The sequence below is a fragment of the Hemiscyllium ocellatum genome, chromosome 10 (assembly GCF_020745735.1).
Source record: "Hemiscyllium ocellatum isolate sHemOce1 chromosome 10, sHemOce1.pat.X.cur, whole genome shotgun sequence".
NCBI classification, from domain to species: Eukaryota; Metazoa; Chordata; class Chondrichthyes; order Orectolobiformes; family Hemiscylliidae; genus Hemiscyllium; species Hemiscyllium ocellatum.
Window position 1 is genome coordinate 114,489,784 of NC_083410.1, and position 26,170 is coordinate 114,515,953.

The 26,170-nt window shown below is 43.4% G+C and overlaps 1 protein-coding gene across 13 annotated transcripts in view; it reads left to right on the forward strand.

Moving 5' to 3' along the window:
- Positions 1-26,170, forward strand: part of LOC132819922 (utrophin-like) — a 751,240-nt gene that overhangs the window by 586,179 nt on the left and 138,891 nt on the right. For all 13 annotated transcript variants that reach the window (XM_060831897.1, XM_060831902.1, XM_060831903.1 and 10 more), the window contains 3 exons: positions 10,790-10,868; positions 11,330-11,393; positions 24,159-24,220. In XM_060831897.1, the coding sequence (XP_060687880.1) occupies positions 10,790-10,868; positions 11,330-11,393; positions 24,159-24,220 (205 nt within the window). The remainder of the gene's footprint in view (positions 1-10,789; positions 10,869-11,329; positions 11,394-24,158; positions 24,221-26,170) is intronic.

Genomic DNA, 26,170 nt, shown 5'->3' on the forward strand with positions numbered 1-26,170 from the left:
CTTGTGCATGGGAAATCATGTCTCACAGAATTGATTGAGTTTTTTGAAGAAGTAACAAAGAGGATCAGTGAGGGCAGAGCGGTGGATGTGATCTATCTGGACTTCAGGAAGGCATTCGACAAGGTTCCCCATGGGAGCCTGGTTAGCAAGGTTAGATCTCACGGAATACAGGGAGAACTAGCCATTTGGATACAGAACTGACTCAAAGGTAGAAGACAGAGGGTGGTGTCGGAGGAGAGTTGTTCTTCAGACTGGAGACCAGTGACCAATGGAGTACCACAAGGATCGGTGCTGGTTCCTCGACTTTCCGTCATTTATATAAATGATTTGGATGAGAGCATAAGAGGTGTAGTTAGTAACTTTGCAGATGACACCAAAATTGGAGGTGTAGTGGAGAGCAAAGAAGGTCACCTCAGATTACAACAGGATCTTGACCAGATAGGCCAATGGGCTGAGAAGTGGCAGATGGAGTTGAATTCAGATAAATGCGACATGCATTTTGGGAAAGCAAATTTTAGCAGGACTTATACACTTAATGGTAAGGTCCTTGGGAGTGTTGCTGAACAAAGAGACCTTGGAGTGCAGGTAAATAGGATAGTGGAGAAGGCTTTTGGTATGCAAACCTTTATTGGTCAGAGTATTGAGTACAGGCGTTGGGAGGTCATGTGGCAGCTGTACAGGACATTGGTTAGTCCACTGTTGGAATATTGCGTGTAGTTCTGGTCGTCTTCCTTTTGGAAAGATGTTGTGAAACTTGAAAGGGTTCAGAAAAGATTTACAAGGAACTTGCATAGGTTGGAGGATTTGAGCTATAGGGAGAGGCTGAAAAGGCGCTGGGGCTGTTTTCCCTGGAGCGTCGGAGGCTGAGGGGTGACATTATAGAGGTTTACAAAATTATGAGGGGCATGGATAGGGTAGATAGACAAAGTCTTTTCCCTGGGGTCGGGCAGTCCAGAACTAAAGGGCATAGGTTTAGGGTGGGAGGGGAAAGCTATAAAAGGGACCTAAAGGACAACTTTTTCATGCAGAGTGTGGTACGTGCATGGAATGAGCTGCCAGAGGAAGTGGTGGAGGCTAGTATAATTGCAACGTTTAAAAGACATTTGGATGGGTATATGAATAGTTTGGGTTTGGAAAGATATGGGCCGGATGCTGGCAGGAGGGACTAGCTTGAGTTGGGATAACTGGTCAGCATGGATGAGTTGGACCGAAGAGTCTGTTTCCGTGCTGTACATTTCTATGACTGTATGGTACAGGGTAATGAACCAGGCCAGTGTTAGATTTGGGGGTAGGTGAGCATGCTGGTGATAGTGACCACAATTTGGTTATGTGTACGTTAGCTATAGAAGAGGGTAGGTATATACTGCAGGACAAGAGTTATAGCTGGGGAAAAGTAATTATGATGTGATTAGGCAAGATGCATAGGATGGGGAAGGAAATCGCCGGGGATGAGCGCAGCTGAAATGTGGAGCTTGTTCTGGGAACAGCTACTGTGTGTCCTTGATAACTATGTACCTGTCAGGCAGGGAGGAAGTGGTCAAGCAAGCGAACCGTGGTTTACTAAAGAAGTTGAATCTCATGTCAAGAGAAAGAAGGAGGCTTATGTAAAGATGAGACGCGAAGGCCCAGTTAGGGCGCTTGAGAGTTATAAGTTAGCCAAGGAGGACCTAAAGAGAGAGCTAGGAAGAGCCAGGACAGGACATGTGAAGTCTTTGGCAGGTAGGATTAAGGAGAACCCGAAAACTTTCTATAGGGATATCAGGAATAACAGAATGACTAGAGTAAGATTAGGGTCAATCAGGGACAGTAGTGGGAAATTGTGCATGGAGTCCGAGGAGATAGGAGAGGTGCTAAATGAATATCCTTCAACAGTATTCACACTGAGAAAAGACAATGTTGTTAAGGAGAATATTGAGATACAGGCTATTAGACTAGACAGGATTGAGGTTCATAAGGAGGAGGTGTTAGCAATTCTGGAAAGTAAAAATAAATGAGGCCCCTTGACTGGATGGGGATTTATCCTCTGATTCTCTGGGAAGCCAGGGAGGAGATTGCAGAGCCTTTGGCTTTGATGTTTATGTCAGCATTGTCCACAGGAATAGTGCCAGAAGACTGGAAGATAGTAAATGTTGTCCCCTTGTTCAAGAAGGGGAGTAGAGACAATCCTGGTAATTATAGACCAGTGAAACTTACTTCAGTTGTGGGTAAAGTGTTAGAAAGGATCATAAAATATGGAATTTATAATCACCTAGAAAGGAATAATTTGAATACGGATAGTCAACACATTTTTGTGAAGGGTAGGTTGTGCCTTACATACATTATTGAGTTCTTTGAAAAGGTGACTAAACAGTTGGATAAGGGAAAAGCAGTTGATGTGATGTATATAGATTTCAGTAAGGCCTTTGATACGGTTCCTCACTGTAGATGATTGCAGAAAATATGGAGGCATGGGATTGAGGCTGATTTAGCGGTTTGGATCAAAAATTGGCTAGATGAATGAAGATGGGGTGGTGGTTGATGGGAAATGTTCATTCTGGAGTTCAGTTACTTGTGGTGCACTGCAAGGATCTGTTTTGGGTCCACTGCTGTTTGTCATTTTCATAAATGATCTGGATGAGGGCGCAGAAAGATGGGTTAGTAAATTTGTGGATGACACTGAGGTGGAATTGTGGGCAGTGCGGAAGGATGTTGCAGGTTGCAGAGGGACATAGATAAACTGCAGAGCTGGGGTGAGAGGTGGCAAATGGAGTTTAATGCAGAAACGTGAGGTGATTCACTTTGGAAGGAGTAAGGAGTAACAGAATACTGGGCTCATGGTAAGATTCTTGGCAGTGTGGATGAGCAGAGAGATCTCGGTGTCCATACGTATAGATTTTTAAAGCTGCCACCCAGGTTGATAGAGTTGTTAAGTGTATTAACTTTCATTGGTCGAGGGATTGAGTTTCTTAACCATGAAGTCATGTTGCAGCTGTACAAAACTGGTGCAGCCGCACTTGGATAATTGCATACAGTTCTGGTGACCGCATTATCGGAAAGATGTGGAAGCTTTGGTAGATTGCTTGAGGAGATCTACCAAGACATTGCCTGGTATGGAGGGTAGGTCTTATGAGGAAAGGATGAGGGACTTGAAGCTGTTTTTAATAAAGAAAAGGTTGAAAGGTGACTTAATAGAGACACACAAGATAATCAGAGGATTAGATATTGAGAACCTTTTCCCTCGGATGATGATGGCTCGCACGAGGGGAGATATCTTTAAATTGAGGGGTGATAGACATTGGACAGATGTCAGAGGTAGTCTTTTCACTCAGAGAGTAGTAAGTGTGAGGGAACACCCTGCCTGCAACGGTAGTAAACTCACCAACGTTAAGGGGATGTAAATGGTCATTGAATAAACATATGGATGATATCTTAGGACAGAGATGAGGAGAAACTTCTTCACCCAGAGAGTGGTGGCTGTGTGGAATGCTCTGCCCCAGAGGGCAGTGGAGGCCCAGTCTCTGGATTCATTTAAGAAAGAGTTGGATAGAGCTCTCAAAGATAGTGGAATCAAGGGTTATGGAGATAAGGCAGGAAGAGGATACTGATTAGGAATGATCAGCAATGATCATATTGAATGGTGGTGCAGGCTAGAAGGGCTGAATGGCCTACTCATGCACCTATTGTCTATAATGGAATCATATAGGATAGATGGGCTTCAGGTTGGAGCAACATCAATGGCCGAAAGGCCTGTACTGCACTGTAATGTTCTACCTTGATAGGAATGTTTTTCCTAAAGCACATATGCTTTGTATTAACTGTAGATATCCTCAGCCCTTGTTCTATGTGTCAAAAGTTGAGAAGATCTCTTTCAGTTGTTGTGTCCTTGATGACCATACACACACAAACAATTGTCTCAGCTGTGTTAGCGATGTCAGTGCGTTTATCAAATTTCATTGGGAAGCATTCACAGTCCTTCACATCCTGCTGTACTTGCTGAAAGGCATATTTGGATAAAGATTCTGTTCGTCTTTCAACCGTGGGTGTACCAAGGGACGTACTGGATTGCTGTTCTTATTTCTTATTGTTCTTAAATTCTCTGAATAAAGAAGCTACAACTGCAGTCATTGCTTCTTTAATTACTGCACTATCTGTGAATGATTTCTTGTGTTTTATCTGAAGATGGCAAATATGAATATATGCTTTTGCTGCAGCTTTGGAAAAATGACTTGAGCTTTTATGCGGCCTTCAGCTCATCAATATTTTTATCTGAAGCATGTCCTTCAAGGGGAAGCTATCCTTGAAATGTCTACGCATCTTTGGAACCCTTTCGTTCCAACTTCCCCTTTTAACTTATCGATGTGCTTCAGTGACATACAAGGCAAATGCTCTTAACGTTTGTGGTTATGAACAGAAATTCATTTTCCCATTCTGTGGGAAAGTTGTATATTTCTGGTTTCTTTTCAGATGGTTCATGTTCATCACTCATCATTATTGCTTGTAGTCCCTGACATCACTGTGCTGCTTGTCCTACTGCAGGTTGCCTTTTGGCTCTGTGCCTCTGGAACATCCTGAATGTTGCTGTTGCATTCAAGCGTGGAGGCACGGGAGGTCACTTTTGTGGTCACAATTTGTTTCAGGGTCCCGAACAGTTTTGTTGCTTGGATATTTGATATTAGACCATAAAACATAGGTACAGAAATTAGGCTGTTCGGCCCATCAAGTCTGCTCTGCCATTCAGTTATGGCTGATAGGTTTCTCAACCCCATTTTCCTGCTTTCTCCCCATAACCTTTGACCCCTTGGCAATCAAGAATTTATCTATCTCTGTTTTAAGTATACTCAATGACATGGCCTCCACAGCGTTTTGTAGCAATGAATTCCACAGATTCACCACTCTATGGCTAAAGAGGTTTCTCTTTATCTCCGTTCTAAAGAGTCTTCCCTTTACTCTAAGGCTGTGCCGTCAGGCCCTTGTCTCTCCTGGCAATGGAAACATCTTCCCGACATCTACTCTGTCCAGGCCATTCAGTATTCTGTATGCCTCAATCAGATCCCCCCCCTCATCCTTCTGAACACCATCAAGTATAGACCCAGAATCCTCAAACGAATCTTCATAGGTTAAGCCTTTCATTCCTGGAATCATTCTCGTGATTCTCCTCTGTACCGCTCCAGTGCCAATACATCCATCCTTCCTTCGGGGTATGAGCCCCAAGATTGCTCACAATACTTTTAATGTGGTCTGACCAGAGCCTTGAAAGGCCTCAGAAGTACATCCTTGCCTTCATATTCTAGACCTTTTGAGATAAACGACAATTTTGTATTTGCCTTACTAACTACTGGCAGCACGGTGGCTCAGTGGTTAGCACTGCTGCCTCATAGTGCCAGAGACCCAGCCTTGGGTGACTGTCTGGAGTTTGCACATTCTCCCCATGTCTGCATGGGTTTCCTTCAGGTGCTCTGGTTTCCTCCCACAATCCAAAGATGTGCAGGTCAGGTGAATTGGCCATTCTAAATTTGCCCATAGTGTTAGGTGCTTTAGTCAGAGGGGAACGGCTCTGGGTGGGTTTCTCTTCGGAGGGTCGGTGTGGACCTGTTTGGTCAAAGGGCCTGTTTCCACACTCTGGGAATCTTATTTCTTTGAATCTAATTTACTGACTCAATCTGCAAGCTAACCTTCGGAGAAACCTGGACTAGGACTCCCAACTTTCCACTTCAGATTTCTGAATTTTGTCCCCCATGTCGAAAATAGTCCACGTCTCTAGTCTTCCTACCAAAGTTCATGACCTCCCACTTTCCCATGTGGAATTTCGTCTTCCACTTCTTTGCCCACTCTCCTAACCTGTCTAAATCTTTCTGCAGCCTCCTGCCTCATCAATACTACCAGCCTCTCTAATTATTTTTGTATCATCTGCAAACATAGCCAGAATGCCCTCTGTTCCTTCATCTATATCATTCATGTATAAAGTGAAAAGTCCCAACACTGAGCCTTGCGGAACACCACTTGTCACCAGCTGCCATTCTGAGAAGGACCCTTTTATGCCCATTCTCTGCCAATCTTCTGCCCATGCTAGTACCTTGCCTCTAACACCATCTTAGTCAGCATCCTCCTGTGTGGCAATTTATAAAAGGCCTTTTGGCATTCATTGACTCTCCTTGGTCTAACCTACTCATTATCTCCTCAAAGAATTCTAACAGATTTGCATGACCTCCCCTTGATGAAACCATGCTGACTTTTCCCTATTTTACCATGCACTTTCAAGTATTCAGAAACCTCATTCTTCACAATGGACTCCAAAATCTTACCAACGACTGTAGTCAGGCTAATTGGCCTATAATTTCCCATCTTTTAGAACATAGAACATAGAAAAGTACAGCACAGAACAGGCCCTTAGGCCCATGATGTTGTGTCGAGGTTTACTCCTAATGTAAAATATAATAACTTAACCTATGCACCTCTCAACTCACTGCTATCCATGTGCATGTCCAGCAGTCACTTAAATGTCCCTAATGACTCTGCTTCCACCACCACCACTGGCAATGCATTCCATGCATTCACAACTCTCTGCGTAAAGAACCTACCTCTGACATCTCCTCTACACCTTTCTCCTAATATCTTAAAACTATGACCCCTCGTACCAGTCAATCCTGTCCTGGGGAAAAGTCTCTGGCTATTGACTCTATCTGTTCACCTCTCATTATCTTGTATACCTTATCAGGTCTCCTCTCTTCCTCCTTCCTTTCAGAAAGAGTAGTCCAGGCTTATTCAACCTTTCTTCATAAAGCAAGCCCTCCATTCCAGGCAGCATCCTGGTCAACCTTCTTTGCACCCTCTCCTAAGCCTCTGTATCTTTCCTATAGTAGGGCGACCAGAACTAGACACAATATTCCAAGTGTGGTCTCACCAGGGACTTGTAGAATTGTAGCAAAACCTCGCGGCTCTTAAACTCGATCCCCCTGTTACTGAAAGCTAAAACACCATATGCTTTCTTAACAACCCTATCGACTTCGGTGGCAGCTTTGAGCGATCTATGTACTTGCACACCCAGATCCCTCTGTTTCTCCACATTGCCAAGAATCTTGTGTTTAATCCTATATTCAGCATTCAGGTTCAACCTTCCAAAATGCATCACTTCGCATTTATCCAGATTGAACTCCATCTGCCATTTCTCAGCCCAGCTCTGCATCCTGGCTATGTTGCGCTACAGCCTGCATTAGCCCTCGATACTATCAGCGGCACCTCTAACCTTTGTGTCATCTGCAAATTTACTAACCCACCCCTCAACCTCCTCATCCAAGTCATTTATGAAAACTACAAAGAGCAGAGGCCCAAGAACATAGCCCTGCGAGACCCCACTCAACACTGACCTCCAGGAAGAATACTTTCCATCTACAACCACACTCTGCCTTTTGTCAGCCAAGCAATTCTCAATCCAGATAGCCAAATCTCCCTGTATCCTATATTTCCTGACTTTATGAATGAGCCTACCATGGGGAACCTTATCAAATGCCTTGCAGAAGTCCATAAACGCCACACCCACTGCTCGACCTGTCTTGTCACCTCCTCAAAGAACTCAATGCGATTTGTGAGGCATGACCTGAATAAGGTTTGTGAAGCATGACCTCTTTTAAGGCATCTTAAAAGAGGGAAATGGGTGCTTTAACCATCTTTCAGTCCTCTGGGACCCTCCCTGACTCCAGTGATACCTGAACGATCACTACTAAAGCTTCCAGTACATCTCTTCAGCTATCTCCTTCAGAACTCTTGGGTGTAGCCCATCTGGTCCAGGTGATTTATCCATTTTCAGACCTTTCAGTTTTTCCAGCGCCTTCTCCCAGAAACCCTTGCTATTGCTGTAGCCCTGTCTTTCCTGCTAGACTCCTTTCCTAGTCAATTCTGATCCGCTTCTCCCTCATGCCTCTGCAGTTGCCTTTACTCAACTGTAATACTGTTACATGTGCTTCTATCTTCTTCCTCTCAATTTGCAGAGTAAATTCTACCATACTATGATCGCTGCCTCCTCAGGAGTCCTTCACCTTAAGCTCACTGATCACGTCAGCCTCATTGCACAACACTAAATCCAGTATTGCCTGTTCCCTAGTGGGCTCCACCAGAAGGCCATCTCATAGACATTTCACAAATTCCTTTTCTTGCAATCTACTACCAAACTGATTTTCCCAGTCCAGCTGCATATTGTAAGCTCCCATGATCACTAAACTTGCCTTTTTTATACACTTTTTCTATCTCCCAGTGTATCTTATGCCCCAAGTTCTGACTACTTTTTGGAGGCCTCTAGATAACTCACATTATGGTATTTTGGTCCCTTTGTGGTTCCTCAACTCGGCATTCACAGATTCTACATCATCTGACCCTACATCGTTTATTGATACTTACTCAATTTCATTTTTTACTACCAAGACAATCCCACCCTCTCCGCCACCTGCCTGTCTTCTTGATAGGATGTATACTTTTGGATATTTAGCTCCCAGTCCTGATCCCTTTGCAGCCACATCTCCATGATGCCCACCACATCATACCTGCAATTTCAACATGCGCCACAAGTACATATATCTTATTTTGTATGCTATTGTTAGTGGGGGAGCTGAGCACTTCAGTCATGGAGCTGCAGATTCTGCCGCAGGTCATGAGGCAGGTGGATTGGAAACTCTGGATTTTGTGCATTCTTTCTGAAGCTTGTGCTTTGCCTCCATGTGCTCTACTCAACTTTTGAAGTGTTTGATATCTTCATAGTTGCTTCTTCAGTTTGTATATTCTAGGGCAAGCAATTTTCTCATATCAGTGAAAGTGATGCATTTGTTTAGGGAGGCTTTCAGGATGTCCTAGTGGTGCTTCTTATACCCTGCTAGAGATTGCTTAACTTTGTGGAGCTTGGAGTAGAGCACTTATTTGAGGAATATTGTGTCCGCCATATGAACAATGTGGCCCACCCATTGCAACAGGTCTTGCATGTCCAGTGCTTCATTTCTAGGGATATTGGTCTGGGAGACATAAAGGCAGATAGGTACCAGAATCTAAACTGAGAACAAAGAACAGTACAGCACAGGAACACACCCACCGACCCTCCAAGCCTGCACCGACACATTTTTCCCTTCCATACTAAAACCATCTTCACTTAGAGTCTGCATCAGTCTATTCCCTTCCTCTATTCCCTGTATTGGTCCAGGTGTTTCTTGAATGCAGCTCTTATGTCTGTTCCACTACCATCACCTCTGGCAGCATATTCCAGGCATTCACCACTCTTTGTGTGAAGAATTTGCCTTGCACACCTCTTTCAAACTCCTCCTCCACTTCACCCCCCCCCCCCCCCGACCCCCACCTGTGTCCCCTGGTAATTGCCCTCTCCACCCTGAGGGAAAAAAATCTCATATTTTCCACTATATCCATTCACTCGTAATCTTATAAACTTCTAGAAGGTCACTCTTCAACCTCCTGGGTTCCAGTCAAAATAAACCCAGTCTATCCACCCTCTCTTCATAGCTAAAAGTCCCCCATACCAGACAACATCCTGGTCATTCTTTTCTGTACCCTCTGGTCGTGTGGTGACCAGAACTGTATGCAATGTTTCAAGCATGGCTTAACTAAAGTTCTAGAACACTGCAGCATAACTTGCCTATCCTTATTCTCAAAGCCCCTTCCAGTGATGGCAAGCATGCCATAAGTCTTTTTGACTAACTTATCTACCTGTACTGCTACCTTCAGTGATCTGTACACCCAGATTCCTCTTCATATCAATACTCCAAAGAGTTCTGCCATTAATTGTATAATTTCCACCTATAATTGACCTTCCAAAGTGCATGACCTCATGTTTGTTCCAATTAAGATCCATCTGCCATTTTTCCGCCCATGTCTCCAACTGATCTATATCCTGCTATATTCTCTGACAATCCTCCTCACTATCCGCAACTCCACCAATCTTTGTATTGTCCAAAACTTACTAATTAGACCAGTCATGTTTTCCTCCACATCATTTACGTAGACCATGAACAGCAGAGGTCCTAGCATTGATCCCAATGGAATACCTCTAGTCACACCCACCATTCCAAAAAACAACCTTCCACTGTTGTCTTCTGTCTCCCACGACTAAGCCAGTTCTGTATCCATCTTGCTCACCCCGATACGACGTGACTTCACATTTTGAACCAGTCTGCCATGAGGGACCTTGTGAAAGGCTTTACTGAAGTCCATGTGGACAACATCAACCACATTTCCCTCATCAATCATCTTCGATGCCTCCTCAAAAAAACTCAGTCAAGTTAGTTAGGCATGACTTTCCCCATACAAGGCCATGCTGTCTGTTAATTACTCCATTTGCTTCTGAATACATGTAGATCTTGTCTCTGAGAATCTTTTTGAGTAATTTCCCTACCACCAATGTGAGGCTCATAGGCCTGTAATTTCCTGGATTATCCCTGCTATCCTTCTTAAACAATAGGACGACATTGGCTGTTCTCCAGTCCTGGGACTTCAACTGTGGCCAAAGAGAATACAGAGATGTCTGTCAATGCTCCAGCAATTTTTCTTTTGCCTCCCACAATATTCTGGGATAAATGTCATCAGAACCCAGGGACTTATCTATCTTCATACTTTCTAAGACTCACAACACCTCTTCCTTTTTAATAACAACTTATTTCCCCTTTCTTCAAATCAGCCTTCATTACCCCGTGCCACAACCATTTTATGATTCTATCAATATTAACAACAACTTATTCATTGAGATCAAAGAGGTACAACTTCCTTTGCTACTGTAGTTGTAAAGGGAATGCACCAATTTTGGCTCCTTTTTTAAATTTAGGTTGCTGTTGAAGATCGGATCAAGCAATTACAAGAGGCATACCGGGATTTTGGTCCTTCATCACAACACTTTCTTTCTAGTAAGTCACACTTGCAAAAATATAGTGCCTCCATTTTGGTGTATTTTAATTTTGTATAGTAATATTGAAGAATATTTGAAGATTTTAAGATCCTATATTCCACAACCACCTGATGAAGGAGCAGCGCTCCGAAAGCTAGTGCTTATTTTTAACTTTTTACACTCCAGTCCAACACCGGCACCTCCAAATCATGAAGATTTTAAGTGTGTGCGTGAATGTAAATGTAAAAGTAAACCATGCAGTCTACAATTCGAGTGAAGTACTGTTAGTTGTGCTACTGGATTATTAATAAATTTATGACCTCAGCAAAATTCTACGCTGATTTGTTTTACTGTTTACATTCAGTATAAAAATTAAGTTGTGTCCTCAGGCAGTTAAGGTGTGCATTATAATAACAACTGGGTGCCCTTTGTATACACTTGGCATTTTTTAATTATAATCCTCTATTTTCATTTCTTTAGCCTCCGTTCAGTTGCCTTGGCAGAGAGCTGTATCACACAACAATAAAGTGCCATATTACATCAAGTAAGTTTTCTTATATTAATGCATCCTGAGAATTGACATTTTGGGTATAAGCCCTTCATCAGGAATGTGGGGTTGGGGAAGGGAGCTGAGAGATAAATAGAAGGGGGGGTGATTGGGGCTGGAGGAAGGTAGCTGGGAAGGCGATAGGTAGATGCAGGTCAGGGGTAATGGTGTTAGGTCAGAGCAGAGAGTGGAATGGATAGGTGGGATGGTTCAAGAGGGCGGTGCCAAGTTGGAGGGTTGAATCTAGGATCAGATGGGGCGAGGGGAAATGAGGAAACTGGTGAAATCGATATTGATGCCATGTGGTTGGAGGGTCCCAAGGCGGTTGATGAGGCGTTCTTCCTCCAGGAGTCGAGTGGTAGGAGTTTGGCGATGGAAGAGGCCCAGTTGCAATTCCTTGGCAGAGTGGGAGGGGGCGTTGAAGTGTTAGGCCACAGGGTGGTGGAGTTGTTTGGTGTGTCCCAGGGATGTTCTCTTAAACATTGCGCACGTTGGCATTCTGTCTCCCCAATGTAGAGGAGACCACATTAAGAGCAATGGACACAGTAGATTAGCTGTTTGGAGGTACAGGAAAATATCTACTGGATGTCGAAGGATCCATTGAGGCTTTAGACAGAGGTGAGAGATGAGGTGAGGTGTGGGGGCAGTGGCAAGGGAAGGTGTCAGGAGTGGAGTGTGGGTTGGGGGGGGGGGGGGGGAACGGTGCATGGACCTAACAAGGGAGTTGTGGAGGGAATGGTCTCTGTGGAATGCAGATAGGGCTGGGGAGGGAAATATATCCTGGTGTGGGATCTGACTGTAAGTGTTGGAGGATGATGCCCTGTATCCAGAGATTAGTGGGGTGAAAGGTGAGGACCGGGGGTTCTGTCCTTGTTGCGGTTGGAGGGGTGGTGTTCAAGGACGGAAGTCCTCAATTTCTACTTTTTTGTATTAATTCTGTGCAATGAGGATGATTTTACTTTGTTTTGGAATGATGTTTTGAAATATTAGAAAATTCTTAAGCACAGTGATCACAACTCCTCAAGATTTAAGATGGTTGTGAATAAGGATATGTCAGGACCTTGCAGGAGGGTGCTAAATTGTGGATGGGCAATTTACCTAAGTATTAGGCAGAAGCTAGGAAGTGTTAATTGGGTGGAGCTGTTATCGAGCAAGTCCACATTTGAGATGTGAGAATTGTATGAAGACCTACTAATCAGAATTCAAAACTGGTATATTCCAGTAAGAAGGACAAAGATGACAAGATAAGGGACTTTTGGATAACAAGGGAGGTTGTGAACTTCGTCAAAAGGGAAAAAGAAGCATATGTAAGTTTTAGGAAGCTAAAATCGGACATGGCCTGTGAGGAATATAAAAAATGCAGGAAAGAACTCAAGGCAGGAATTAAGAGAGCACAAGTGGGGATTAAGAGAGCAAGAATGGGCTATGAAAGGACCTTAGTATGTAGAGTTAAAGAAAGTCTCAAGGCATTTGATATATACGTTAAAAACAAGAGGATAACTAGGGAGATGTTAATACCACTAAAGGATCAAGGAGAGAATTTGTGCTTGATACAGAGAATGGGTACAGGATCCCAAATGAGTGCTTTACATTCGTATTAAGCCAGGAGAAGGATATGGAGGCTAGTGAGATTAGTGTGGAGCATGCTAGTATACTAGGGCATTTTGAGATCAAGAAACAAGTGGAATTGGGTATCTTGTATTAAGAGGGACAAGAGAGAAGATTGCTATGGCCTTGACTAAGATATTTGTATTCTCGCTAGCCTCTGGAGAGGTCCTAGAGGACTAGCGAGTAGGTAATAGTTTACCTCTGTTCAAGAAGGGAAATGGAGATAGTGAAGAAAATATAGACAGGTGAGTCTCACATCATTGGTTGGAAAGCTATTGGAGAGAATTCTTAGGGATAGGATTTACGCACATTTGGAAAAGCATGGCCTAAATAGGGGCAGTCAGCATTGTTTTCACCGGGCAAATCATGTCTTCCTAACTTGAATTTTTCACAGAGGTTAGAAAGATGATTGATGAGGGTAGGGCAGTGGTTGTTGTCTACATTGTTTTAGTCAGGCTTTCGGCATTCAGAAGATTAAGATACATGAGATTCACAGTGACTTGGCTGCGTAGATTCAGAATTGACTTTCCATGGAAGGCAAGGGTAGTCGTGGAAGGGTGTTTTTCTGGCTGATGGTCCATGACTAATGGTGTTCCACAGAGATCCACTGAGACCGCTGCTGTTTGTGATATATATAAATGACTTGGATGAAAATGTAGGTGGGTGGGTTAGTAAGTTTGAAAACAATGCAACGATTGGTGGAGTTGTGAATAGTATAGAAGTTTGTCAAAGAATACAGTGAGATACAGATCAGTTGCAGATATGGGTGGAGAAATGACAGATAGAGTTTATTATGGGTAAGTGTGAGATGCTGCATTTTGGGAGGTAAAATGTCAAGGAAAAGTATATAGTTAATGACCGGAACCTGTACATCCCTGATGTACAGAAGGATTGTGGGGTTCCTTGGATGCTGCCTGACCTGCTGCGCTTTTCCAGCAACATATTTTCAGCATTGTGTTACTAATGTTGCCTTCTGAGGTCAGTTGGCTTCCTGATATTTTAGAGTTGGTGAGAATGTATTTTGATTAAGTGGAATGTCTAGTATTACTGTGCCTGAATATTGGTTGAAGTTGAATATCTGATATCTGTCGAAGCTCTAGTCAGTCTGGGTCTGGGTTGAGATAGTGTTGGGCCTGGTTGAGTATTCTGTTAGAGTCAAAAAATGTGGTGCTGTAAAAGCACAGCCAGTCAGGCAGCATCTGAGGAGCAAGAGAATCAACATTTAGAGCATAAACTCACTATCCTGGTGAAGAGTTTATGCTCAAAAAGTCAACTCTCCTGCTCCTCGGATGCTGTCTGACCGGCGGTGCTGTTTCAGCACCACACCTTTTGACTCTGACCACCAGCACCTGCCGTCCTCACTTTCTTATGATTGTTCTGTTAGTGTTGAGGTGTGAATTGGAGTTTCAAGTTGAATAAGGCTTTTAGACAGCTATCTCTGTGACTGTGTATTTTCCCATAGACCAGCTGTCTTTTTACTTTTAAAAGTTAATCTAGAAAATCCAAAACTTTGTCCAGTATTTCAGAACAGGGGGATTTTTGCTCAATCCTATAAAATTTAAAGAGCTCAGATGTAAATATGTTTTGCACAGTAATCTAACATTCCAGTAATAACTGGAAAGGTTGAGGGGATTAATGAACTATGGATCAGAGTACTTGGAACTTATTAAAACCAAGAAAGTTTGAAAAAGATGACAAACTCTCAAATTACAAATGTGGAATATTTGTTTGACCTAAGAAAGATGTATCGGCAAATTAAGAATGAGTTTACATAATTTTGTCTATCATCTGTTTTCAAGAGTAAGTTTGAAAGCTGTCATGATTTAAAAACCTGATTGTTTATTCTACATGGAAAGACTGAAATGTCTCAGACATGAGGCTGTGTTATAGAGTCATGAAGCATCGAAAACAGACCCATTTGTCCAACTCATCCTCATCCTGATCTTTTGAATGTTGTAATTGTACCCATCTCCAGCAATTTCTCTGGCAGTTTGTTTTATACATGCACCACCCTCTCTGTGATAAAGTAGTTCTCTGAGGCCCTTTTAAACTCTTTCCCCTCTTAGCTTAAACCTATACCCTCTAGTTTTTGGACATCCCATATCCAAGGAAAAATACTTTGGCTATTTACCCTGTCCTTGCCCTTCATGATTTTATAAACCTCTATAATGTCACCCCTCAGCCTCTGACACTCTAAGGAAAAATGTCTCAGCTAATTCAGTATCTCCCTCTGACTCAAACAATCCAGTCCCAGCAACATCCTTGTAGGTCTTTTCTGCATCCTTTCAAGTTTTAACAATAATCTGAGAGAAGTATGACCAGAATTGTATGCAATATTCTAGAAGTGGCCTCATCAATAAAAACTGAAAGAGCTGCAAATGCTGTAAATAAGAGTCAAAAAATGGGCATTGAAAAATCTCAACAGGCTTGACAGCATTTGTGGAGAGAAACCTCTACTCTGAGGAAGGGTCAGTTTTGACCTGAAATGTTAACTCTGTTTTTTCTCCACAGATGCTGCCAGACCCACTGTGCTTTTCCATCAATTTCTACATTTGTGGCCTCATCAATGTTCTCTATAGTTGCAACATAACATTCCAATTCCTATACTCAATATTCTGAACAATGAAGGCAGGTGTGCCAAAAGTGTCTTCTCTTGAAGTGTGTAGCTTCCTTTTGGCTCAGAATAATAGTGTTCATTTTTTTTTAACACCAGCTTTTGAGTTAATGAAAGTATCCTAAAGGAATTTCTCCTTGTTGGACTGTTCCATAAAAGAAACATAAGAAATGAGAATTGGTTCACGAAAGCATGTGTGGAAATACAAGCATGATTAAATGATGGTGAGCTGTGAAGTAACTCCGTAGAAGCTGGTATCCTGTCACCAAGTCACTCTTTATTTACACATGAGTAATCCTTGACTCATTCAGAGTCAGATTCAAGAATCAATACCTCTGACACTCCCATTTTTGTCTGTCAGCCAGAGCTCCTTGATTGGGGCTGTTCATCTGGTCCAATTCGGGATTTCGTATTCTGTGAGACTGACCTCTTTATAATCGCTATATCCCTTCCCCTCTGAGTTTGAGGACATCGACTGATCCTTTCTCTTGATGAGATTCCTGGGCATTTTAGCATAAGGTCACGCTTCTCTAACTTTGATACAGGTGACATACAATGCATAGAAGGTCACCTCTTGAGCAGAAGTGCCTCAGTTAAATTTCATTCTCCTCTTCCAACAGCAAAGGCATTGAAGCAGCTATGTCAATCATGTCCATCTCTGATTCAAAGGACTCGTCGACACTTGGTGGAGACAGTGAACCCATGAGTTCCAGCAACCTTTTGGGCCCCCCAGCCCCCCAACAACATTGCTGATCAGACTTAACTGGTGCAGAGTCTCCTATACATTAGCAACTCTACCAGTGCTATTGGTGGGGTGGCCCTATAATCAAATAAGAACTGTGCCAGCTTGCTATCTAGCAAGGCAAGACTGGACAAGCCATCCTTCAAAGTTTGGACTGCTGTTTCTGGCAGGCCATTGGATGATGTGTGATATGCAGCTGTCCTCGTATATCAAATCCCATTCAACTCTAGGAAATGTCCGAATTCTCTGTTTGTAAGCAATGGTCCATTATCTGTGACCAGGACTTGATGTATTGAAAAGGAAGCACAAAGTTCTTCTATTGCCATACCAGTGTTTGGCAAATGGAAGCTCTGCATGTTCAACCACTTTAAGTGGGTGTCTACAAAGACTAAGAACATTGAACCCATGAAAGGACCTGAATAAATGACAGATGTGAGGAAGCTGCAGGTGGTAATTTTTGTCCCTGTTGGCACTCTGGGTACTGCTCCACCAATGCAGTTATACCTGCATCCAGGCCTGGCCACCAGACATAACTTCTCGCCAGCATATTCTTTTTAGAGCCCTCTGGATGGCCTGGGTGAAATTCAGCTGGTATTTGTTGGGGACATTTGCTCGAGACAATCACTCTTGCTCCCCATAACAATATGGCATCCTCTGCAGTGTGCTGGTATTTCCAGGTCCATAAAAGTTTCAATTCTTGTTGTGATGGCCCTTTAGTTTCACCCATCATCACCAGGCTGATATTGTCAGCTCTGACTGGGAGTGTGTCCAGAAAATTTAATACCATTACAGACCATTAATGGGAGGCAGCTCAATGTATCTGCATTTGCTATTTGCCCTCCTGGATGGTGTTCTAACTTGTAATTTTAAGCACTTTATATTAGAGCCCGCTGCCAATTATGGCTTATCCAATTAGGGGTTTTGATCCATGATTATCACAAAATTTCATCCAAAAGGTTTTGTTGAAACTTCCTGACTCCAAATATATTGTGTTGAGCTTCTTGTATTGTTGGAGCTGTTACTCGCTAAGGCAAGTAGAGAGTATTCCATTGCGTTCCTGTCTTATGCCTTGTAGATGATGGACAGGGTCACTGCAGTAACCATCTGGAAGCCTGTCCTAGATACACTGCTGATGTCTTTTCAGTTCTGACCATCTTAAAACAGATAATTAACTGCACTCTGCCAAATAGGTTTAAATTTTTTATTTATTTTCTGAGTTTTCTCTTCAAAAGAGTCCAGGTATAGGAGCAGAATTAGGGCCATTTGATCATGGCTGTTACGATTCTCAACCCCATTTTCCTGCCTTGTCTCCATCACCCTTGATCCTCTTACTAACCAAGAACCTATCTCTCTCTGTCTTAAAGACATTTAGTGACTTGACTTCCTGCAACAATGAGTTCCACAGATTCACCATCCTGTAACTGAAGAAATTCCTCCTTGCCTTATTTCTAAAGGGTTGTCCCTTCGACTCTGGGCTGTGCACTCATGTCTTAGCCTCTCCTACTAGTGGAAACATCTTGTCCACTACTTGAAATATGATGTTGTGATCATTGCAGAGACTTGGATATCACAGGGGCAGGAATGGTTGCTGGATGTTCAAGGGTTCAGATGTTTCAAAAGGAATAGAAGGGGACATAAAAGAGGTGGAGGGAAGTGGCATTGCTCGTCAGGGATATTATCACAGCTACAGAAAAGGGAGGTCATCGAAGATGGTTTGTCCACAGAGTCAGTATTGGTGGAAGTCAGAAAAAGGAAAGCAGCAGTCATTTTATTGGGAGTTTTCAACAGACCCCAAATAGCAACAGAGACACAGAGAAGCAGATTGGGAGGCAGATTTTGAAAGGTGCAGAAGTAACAGGGTTATAGTCATAGGTGACTTTAATTTCCCTAATATGGATTGGAATCTCCTTGGTTAAAATAGTTTGAAAGGAGTAGTTTTTGTCAGGTGTGTCCAAGAAGAATTCCTGACTCAATACATAAATAGGCCAACGAGGGGAGAGACCATACTGGATTTGGTGCTTGGCAACAAAACATTCAGGTGCCAGATCTCTTGATGGGAGAGCATTTCAGTGATAGTGATCACAACTCCCTGACCTTTACTACACTCTTTGAGCGGTATAGGAGCAGATGGTATGGGAAAGTATTTAATTGGCAGAGGGGGAATTACCATGCTATTAGGCAGGAGCTGGGGCACCTAAATTGGGAACAGATATTCTCAGGGAAATGCACGACAGAAATGTGGGGGTTGTTTAGGGAACACGTGCTGATAGTGCTGGATAGGTTTGTCCTGCTGAGGCAAGGAAGAGATGATAGGGTGAAGGAACCTTGGATGACAAGAGATGTGGAGAGAAGGAAGAGGAAGTAGGAAGCTTGCTTAAGGTTGAAGAGGTAAGGATCAGACAGGGCTCAAGAGGGATACGAAGTAGCCAGGAAGGAACTGAAGAATAGACTTAGGAGAAAGAGAAGGGAGCATGAAAAAGCCATGGCTGGTCGGATTAGGGAAAACCCTAAGGCATTCTACACTTACGTGAGGAGCAAGAGGATGGCCAGAGTGAGGGTAGGGCCGATCAAGGATAGTGGAGGGAACTTCTGCCTGGAGTTGGAGGAGGTGGGAGAGGTCCTTAATGAATACTTTGCTTCAGAATTCACTACTGAGAGGGACCTTGATGTTTGTGAGGGCAGCATGAATCAGATTGATATACTTGAACAGGTTGATGCCAAGAATGAGAATATGTCGAAAATGTTTAAAACCATGAGAATAGATAAGCCCCTGGGCCAGATGGGATATAGCTGCAAATGTGTTGCTGGTCAAAGCACAGCAGGTTAGGCAGCATCTCAGGAATAGAGAATTCGACGTTTCGAGCATAAGCCCTTCATCAGGAATAAGAGAGAGAGAGCCAAGCCGGCTGAGATAAAAGGTATGGAGGAGGGACTAGGGGGAGGGGCGATGGAGGTGGGATAGGTGGAAGGAGGTCAAGGTGAGGGTGATAGGCCGGAGTGGGGTGGGGGCGGAGAGGTCAGGAAGAGGATTGCAGGTTAGGAGGGCGGTGCTGAGTTGAGGGAACCGACTGAGACAAGGTGGGGGGAGGGGAAATGAGGAAGCTGGAGAAATCTGAATTCATACCTTGTGGTTGGAGGGTTCCCAGGCGGAAGATGAGGCGCTCCTCCTCCAGCCGTTGTGTAGTTGTGTTCTGCCGGTGGAGGAGTCCAAGGACCTGCATGTCCTCGGTGGAGTGGGAGGGGGAGTTAAAGTGTTGAGCCACGGGGTGATTGGGTTGGTTGGTTCGGGCGGCCCAGAGGTGTTCTCTGAAGCGTTCCGCAAGTAAGCGGCCTGTCTCACCAATATAGAGGAGGCCACATCGGGTGCAGCGGATGCAATAGATGATGTGTGTGGAGGTACAGGTGAACTTGTGGCGGATATGGAAGGATCCCTTGGGGCCTTGGAGGGAAGTGAGTGTGGAGGTGTGGGCGCAAACCAGATGGGATATACCCAAGGTTACGACAGGAAGTGAGGGAAGAGATTGCTAAGCCTTTGGGGATGATCTTTGCGTCCTCACTGACCACTGGAGTAGTGTTAAATGATTTGAGGGTGGCAAATAATATTCCATGGTTCAAGAAAGGAAATAGGAATAATCCTGGGAACCAGGAGAAAGTGAGGATCACAGATGCTGGAGATAAGATTCGAAAAGTGTAGTGCTGGAAAGGTGCAGCCGGTCAGGCAGCATTTAAGGAGCAGGAGAATCGATGTTTCGGGCATAAGGCCTTCATCAGGAATGAGGCTTACGGGCCAAGGGGGCTGCGGGATAAATGGGAGAAGGGTGTGGCTGGGAGAGGAAGGTAGCTGGGAATGTAATGGGTAGATGAAGGTGGGGTAATGGTGATAGGTCGGAGAAGAGGTTGGACCTGATAGGTGAGAAGGAAGATGGACAGGTCAAGGGGGCGGTGCTGAGCTGGAAGTTTGGGACTGGGATAAGATGGGGGGAAGGAAACTGAGGAAACTAGTGAAATCCACATTGATCCCATGTGGTTCGAGAGTCCCAAGGCGGAAGATAAGGTGTTCTTCTTCCAGGTGTGTGTGATTGGGGTATAGCGATGGAGGAGGCCCAGGCCCTGCATGTCCTTAGTGGAATAGGAGGGGGAGTTGAAGTGTTCTGCCATGAGACAGTGAGGTTGGTTAGTGCAGGTGTCCCAGAGATGTTCTCTGAAATGATCCACAAGTTAGCATCCTGTCTCCCCGATGTAAAGAAGACCACATTGCGTGCAACACAGCAGAAGACGTGTGTGGAAGTACAGGTAAATTTCTATTGGATGTGGAAGGATCCTTTGACACCTTGATTGGAGGTGAGGGGGGGGAGGTGTGGGCACAGGTTTTGCACCTCTTGCGGTAGCTGTGGAAGGTGCTGGCAGTAGAGGTTGGGTTGGCGGGCTGCCATGGACCTAACAAGGGAGTTGCGGAAGGCATGGTCTCTCCGAAATGCAGGTACGGGTGGGGAGGGAAATATATCTCTGGTGGTGGGGTCTGTTTGTAGTTGGTGGAAATGACGGAGGATGCTGTGTGGAAGTACAAGTAGATTTCTGTCAGATGTGGAGGGATCCTTTAGTGCTTGGCCAGAGGTGAGGTGAGAGGTGTGGCACAAGTTTTGCACTTCTTGCGACGGCAGGGGAAGGTGCCGGGAGTGGATGGTGGGTAGGTATGGCCTTAAAAAGAGTATTGTGGAGGAAATAGTCTCTCTGAAATGCAGATAGGGGTGAGGAGGGAAATATATCGTGGTGTAGTCTGTTTGTAGGTGGCGGAAAGGGCGGAATCCTGGGAACTACAGACTAATTAGTCTTGGGTCTGTGGTGGGCAAATTATTCGAAAGGCTTTTGAGAGACAGGATTTATGATTTCTTGGAGAACCATAGCTTGATTAGAGATAGTCAGCATGGATTTGTGAGGGGCAGGTCATGCGTCACAAACTTTATTGAATTCTTTGAGGATGTGACACAACACATTGATGAAGGTAGAGCAGTGGATGTGGTGTACGTGGAGTTTAACAGTCATTTGATATGGTTCCCCACGGTAGGCTCATTCAGAAAGTAAGGAGAGATGGGATACAGGGAAATCTGGCTGTCTGGGTACAGAATTGGCTGACCCATAGAAGACAGAGGGTGGTAGTAGATGGAAATTAGCTGAAAATGTGCTGCTGGTTAAAGCACAGCAGGTTAGGCAGCATCCAAGGAATAGGAAATTCGACGTTTCGGGCATAAGCCCTTCCCGAAACGTCGAATTTCCTATTCCTTGGATGCTGCCTAACCTGCTGTGCTTTAACCAGCAACACATTTTCAGCTGTGATCTCCAGCATCTGCAGACCTCATTTTTTACCAGTAGATGGAAATTACTCAGCCTGGAGCTTGGTGACTAGTGTGTTCCACAGGGATCAGTTCTGGGACCTCTGCTCGTTGTGATTTTTATAAATCACTTGGATGAGGAAGTGGAAAGGTGGGTTCGTAAGTTTGCGATATGAAGGTTGATGAACTTATGGATAGCATGGAAGACTGTTGTAGGTTGCAATGGGAATGTTGACAGGATGCAGACTGGACTGATAAGTGGCAGATTGAGTTCGACCTGGAAAGTGTGAAATGATACATTGTGGAAAGTCGAATTTGAATGCAGATTACAGGGTTAAAGGCAGGATTCTTGGCAATGTGGAGGAACAGAGGGACTTGGGTCCATGTACATAGATCCCTCAAAGTTGCCACCCAAGTTGAGAGGGTTGTTCAGAAAGCATATGGTGCATTGTCTTTCATTAGCCGGAGGATTGAGTTTAAGAGCACGATAGAACCCTGGGGTTAGACCACACTTGGAATATTGTGTTTAGTTCTGGTGATCTCATTAAAAGAAAGATGTGGAAGCTTTAGAGAGGGTGCAGAGGAGTTTTACCAGGATGCTGCCTGAACTGGAGGGCATGTCTTACAAAGAAAGGTTGAGGGAGCTAGGGCTTTTCTCATTGGAGCGAAGAAGGATGAGAGATGACTTAATGAGAGGCATTGATAGAGAGGATAGCCAATGACTTTTTCCCAGGACTATCATGAGGGGGCATAATTTTAAGGTGATTGGAGGCAGGATTTTGGGGAAATGTCAGAAGTCGCTTCTTTACAAGAGTGTGGTGGGTGTGTGGAATGCACTGCCAGCAGTGGTACATAGTCAAATACATTAGGGACATTTAAGTGTCTCTTGGATAGGCATATGAAAGATCATACAATGAAGGGTATGTAGTTTAGTCTGATCTTACAGTAGATAAAAGGTTGGCACAACATCGAGGCCGAAGGGCCTGTAATGTGTTGTACTGTTCTATGTTCTATTTTGGCGAGATGCGCAGAACAGTGGCAGATGACATTTAACTTTGATAAGAACAATGTAATACATTTTGGTATAAACAATAGATGAGGGCCTATTTAATGAGTAGTGGGACACTAGGTAGCTTAGAGGAGCAGAGGGACCTTGAGGAAATTATGCACAGATCCCACGCTCCAGGGAAAACGGCCTCAGCCTTTTCACCCTTTCCCTATAGCTTAAAACCTCCAACCCTGGCAACATTCTTGTAAATCTTTTCTGAACCCTTTCAAGTTTCACAACATCCATCCGATAGGAGGGAGACCAGGATTGCACACAATATTCCAAATGTAGGTTACAGCTGCAGCATAACCTCCCAACCCCTATTCTCAATGCTCTGACCAATAAAGCAAACACCGCCTTCACTATTTTATCTACCTGTGACTCCAGTTTCAAGGAAATATGAACCTGCACACCAAGGTCTCTTTGTTCAGTAAAACTCCCTAGGACCTTACCATTCAGTGTATAAGACCTGCTCTGATTTGCCTTTGCAAGATGCAGTACCTCACATTTATCTAAATTAACCGCCATCTGCCTCTCCTCAGCCCTTTGGCCCATCTGATCTAGATCTATTATACTCTGAGGTAACCTTCTTCGCTGTCCACTGTATCTCCAATTTTGGTTTCATCTACAAACTTACTAACTATACCTCATATGTTCACATCCAAATCATTCATATAAATGATGAAAAGTATTGGACCCAGCACCAATCTTTGTGGCACATCATTGGTCATAAGCCTCCAATCTGAAAGGCAACTCTCCACCACCATCCTCTGTCCTCTAACTTCGAGTCAGGTCTGTATCCAAATGGCTCATTCTCCCTGTATTCCATGAGATCTAACCTTGCTAATCAGCCTTCCATAAGGACCCTTGTTGAATGCCTTACTGAAGTCCACATAGATCACATCCACCACTCTGTCTTCCTCAGTCCTCTTCGTTGAAACCCACTATGGCAGATGGTGGAATTTGAATTCAATAAAATTCTGGAATTAAGAATTGATGATGTCCATGAAACCATTATCGATTGTCAGAAAAACCCACCTGGTTCACTGACCTTTCAGGTGGGAAATCTACCATCTTTACCTGCTCTGGCCTACATGTAACTCTAGACACACAGCAAAGTGGTTGACTCTTAACTACACTATGGGTAACTAAAGCAATAGTTACTGACCCAGCCAGTGACGTCCTCGTCCTTTGAATGAATTGGGAAATAAAAAGCACCCACTTTCTTTTCGGAGAGAGTTTGTGAGATTTTGTCTATTTTTTTAAAATTAAAATAAAACTGCTTCCTGATTTCACTTCTGAATTGTTTGCTGTTGATCATAGTATATTGATAGATAATACTTCTGGTAAGAAATGTTTGCAGAATTTTGTAGTGTAAGCTTCTATATTTGATGTTCATTTCTGTGCATTCTCTATCTAGCCACCAGATTCAGAGTACTTGTTGGGACCATCCAAAAATGACTCAACTGTTTCACTCATTAGGTAAGTAGATTGAAAATAGGACTCTGTGAGGATTCTGTGTCACTACTAGATCATTGTAACCCCAAAAATTAGAAAGATGCATTCTGGATATATCTGTGTGTTTAGAATTGTTTAGATGCATGCACAAAGGCAAAAAATACTTTAAATAATGTCTAACTCAAAGTGACTAAGAATATAGGATAAATACAAGAAACAAAGAACTTACATTTATATTTCACTTTCACCAAACACTGAACAACTGAAAGCACTGTATAACCAATGAAATAATTTTTTTGAAGTATAATTGTAACATAGGAAATGCAGCAACAAATATATGCAAAGAAGACTTCCACAAACAGCATTGTTATAATGACTAATTAATTTGTGATATTGATTGAATGATAAGTATTGGCCAGGACTTTGACCTTTTCCATCCACTGAACTGAATATTAGCAGTTGATGGGTAAGAAAGTCTTAGCCCTTTGTACAAATCTAATTTTATTTGTAATTTATGAGCATTTAACTGAAATCTGCAGTTTGAATTCAGAAGTTCCCAATTTGAAGTGGAATTTTAACTTGTTCACCATTGGAAGAGCACTTGAGCTTGATTATTCAAAGTTACAGATCAATTCTTTCTTCTTAATTGGGTTAGCTCAGCATTTTGTGTTAGGAATGTATCATTAGCCATCTTAGTGCAACTTAGCACTTGACTGCAGTTGATGGAGTACTGCAGTTGGATAATTAAGGGAGAAAGGGAAAGAAGTGCACCATTGCTTTTTCTAACTTTTCAGCCTTCAGTAATTGATCCTTCCAATGCTAGAGGAGAAGCAGCTAGCTATTTGATGAATATCCAGTAGTTAATCTGGCTTATTCTATTCTAAGGTTCAACATAGCATAGCAACTAAAATTAAAGTTAATAAGATATATGAAAACACATGTAAATATCTATAATCGAATAAAAAGATAGGTAGTTAATTAGAACTCCGATACAGCATGTGGGAGCTCCTGCATGCCAGTTTGGTCCAGTGCAAGCATGTTTGCTGTAAATATTTGATGTTTGAATAGGTTCATGTTTATGAGCTGGAGGCTTCATTGCAGATGCTGGGATACATCAGGGAGCAGGAAAGTTATGTGGATTATTTGTACTAAGAGGCTGTCACGGTCCTTAGGATTGGGTTGTCTGATTTGGTCAGTGATCAGGGACAGGAAAGTGCGACAGCAGAGGTTCACTAGGTTGATACTTGTAAGAACAGGACTGTCCAATGAGGAGATATGGGTTCGACTGAGCCTGTGTTCATGAGAGTTTAGAAAGATGAGAGGGGATCTGATTGAAACATAAAAATCTCCAAGTGAGCTGGATAAACTAGATGCAAGGAAGCTGCTTTTCCTAATTGGGTTTCCAAGAGCGGAGCACACAGTCTCAGGATTTGGAGTAGACCATTTAGGACAAGGATGAAGAAAAATGTCTTCACTCAAGGAAAGTGAATCTGTGAAATTTTCAACCACAGAAGGCCACAGAGGCAGTCACTGAATATATTCAAGAACAAGACAAATGGCACGGTACCTCAGTGCTTAGCACTGGTGCCTCACAGTGCCACTGACTTGGGTTCTATTCCAGCCTTGGATGACTGTGTGCGGAGATTGCACACTCTTCCTTTGTCTACGCGGATTGCATCCAGGTGCTCTGGTTTCCTCCCAGAATCCAAACATGTGCAGGCTAAGTGGATTAGCCGTGGTAAATGTAAGGTTGTGGGCTAAGGGTGGGGTCAAGGCTTAGATGTGATGCAATTCAAAAGATCAGTGCAGACTTAGTGGGCCAAATGGCGTTGTAAGGATTCTGTGATTCTATAATACATTTTTAGATGTTAAAAGCATCAAGGGGTAGGGGTGAAACTGGGAAAATGGCATTGAAATAGAGGATCACTTAACCATTATTGAATGGTGGGCCAGGCTTGAAGGGCTAATTGGCTG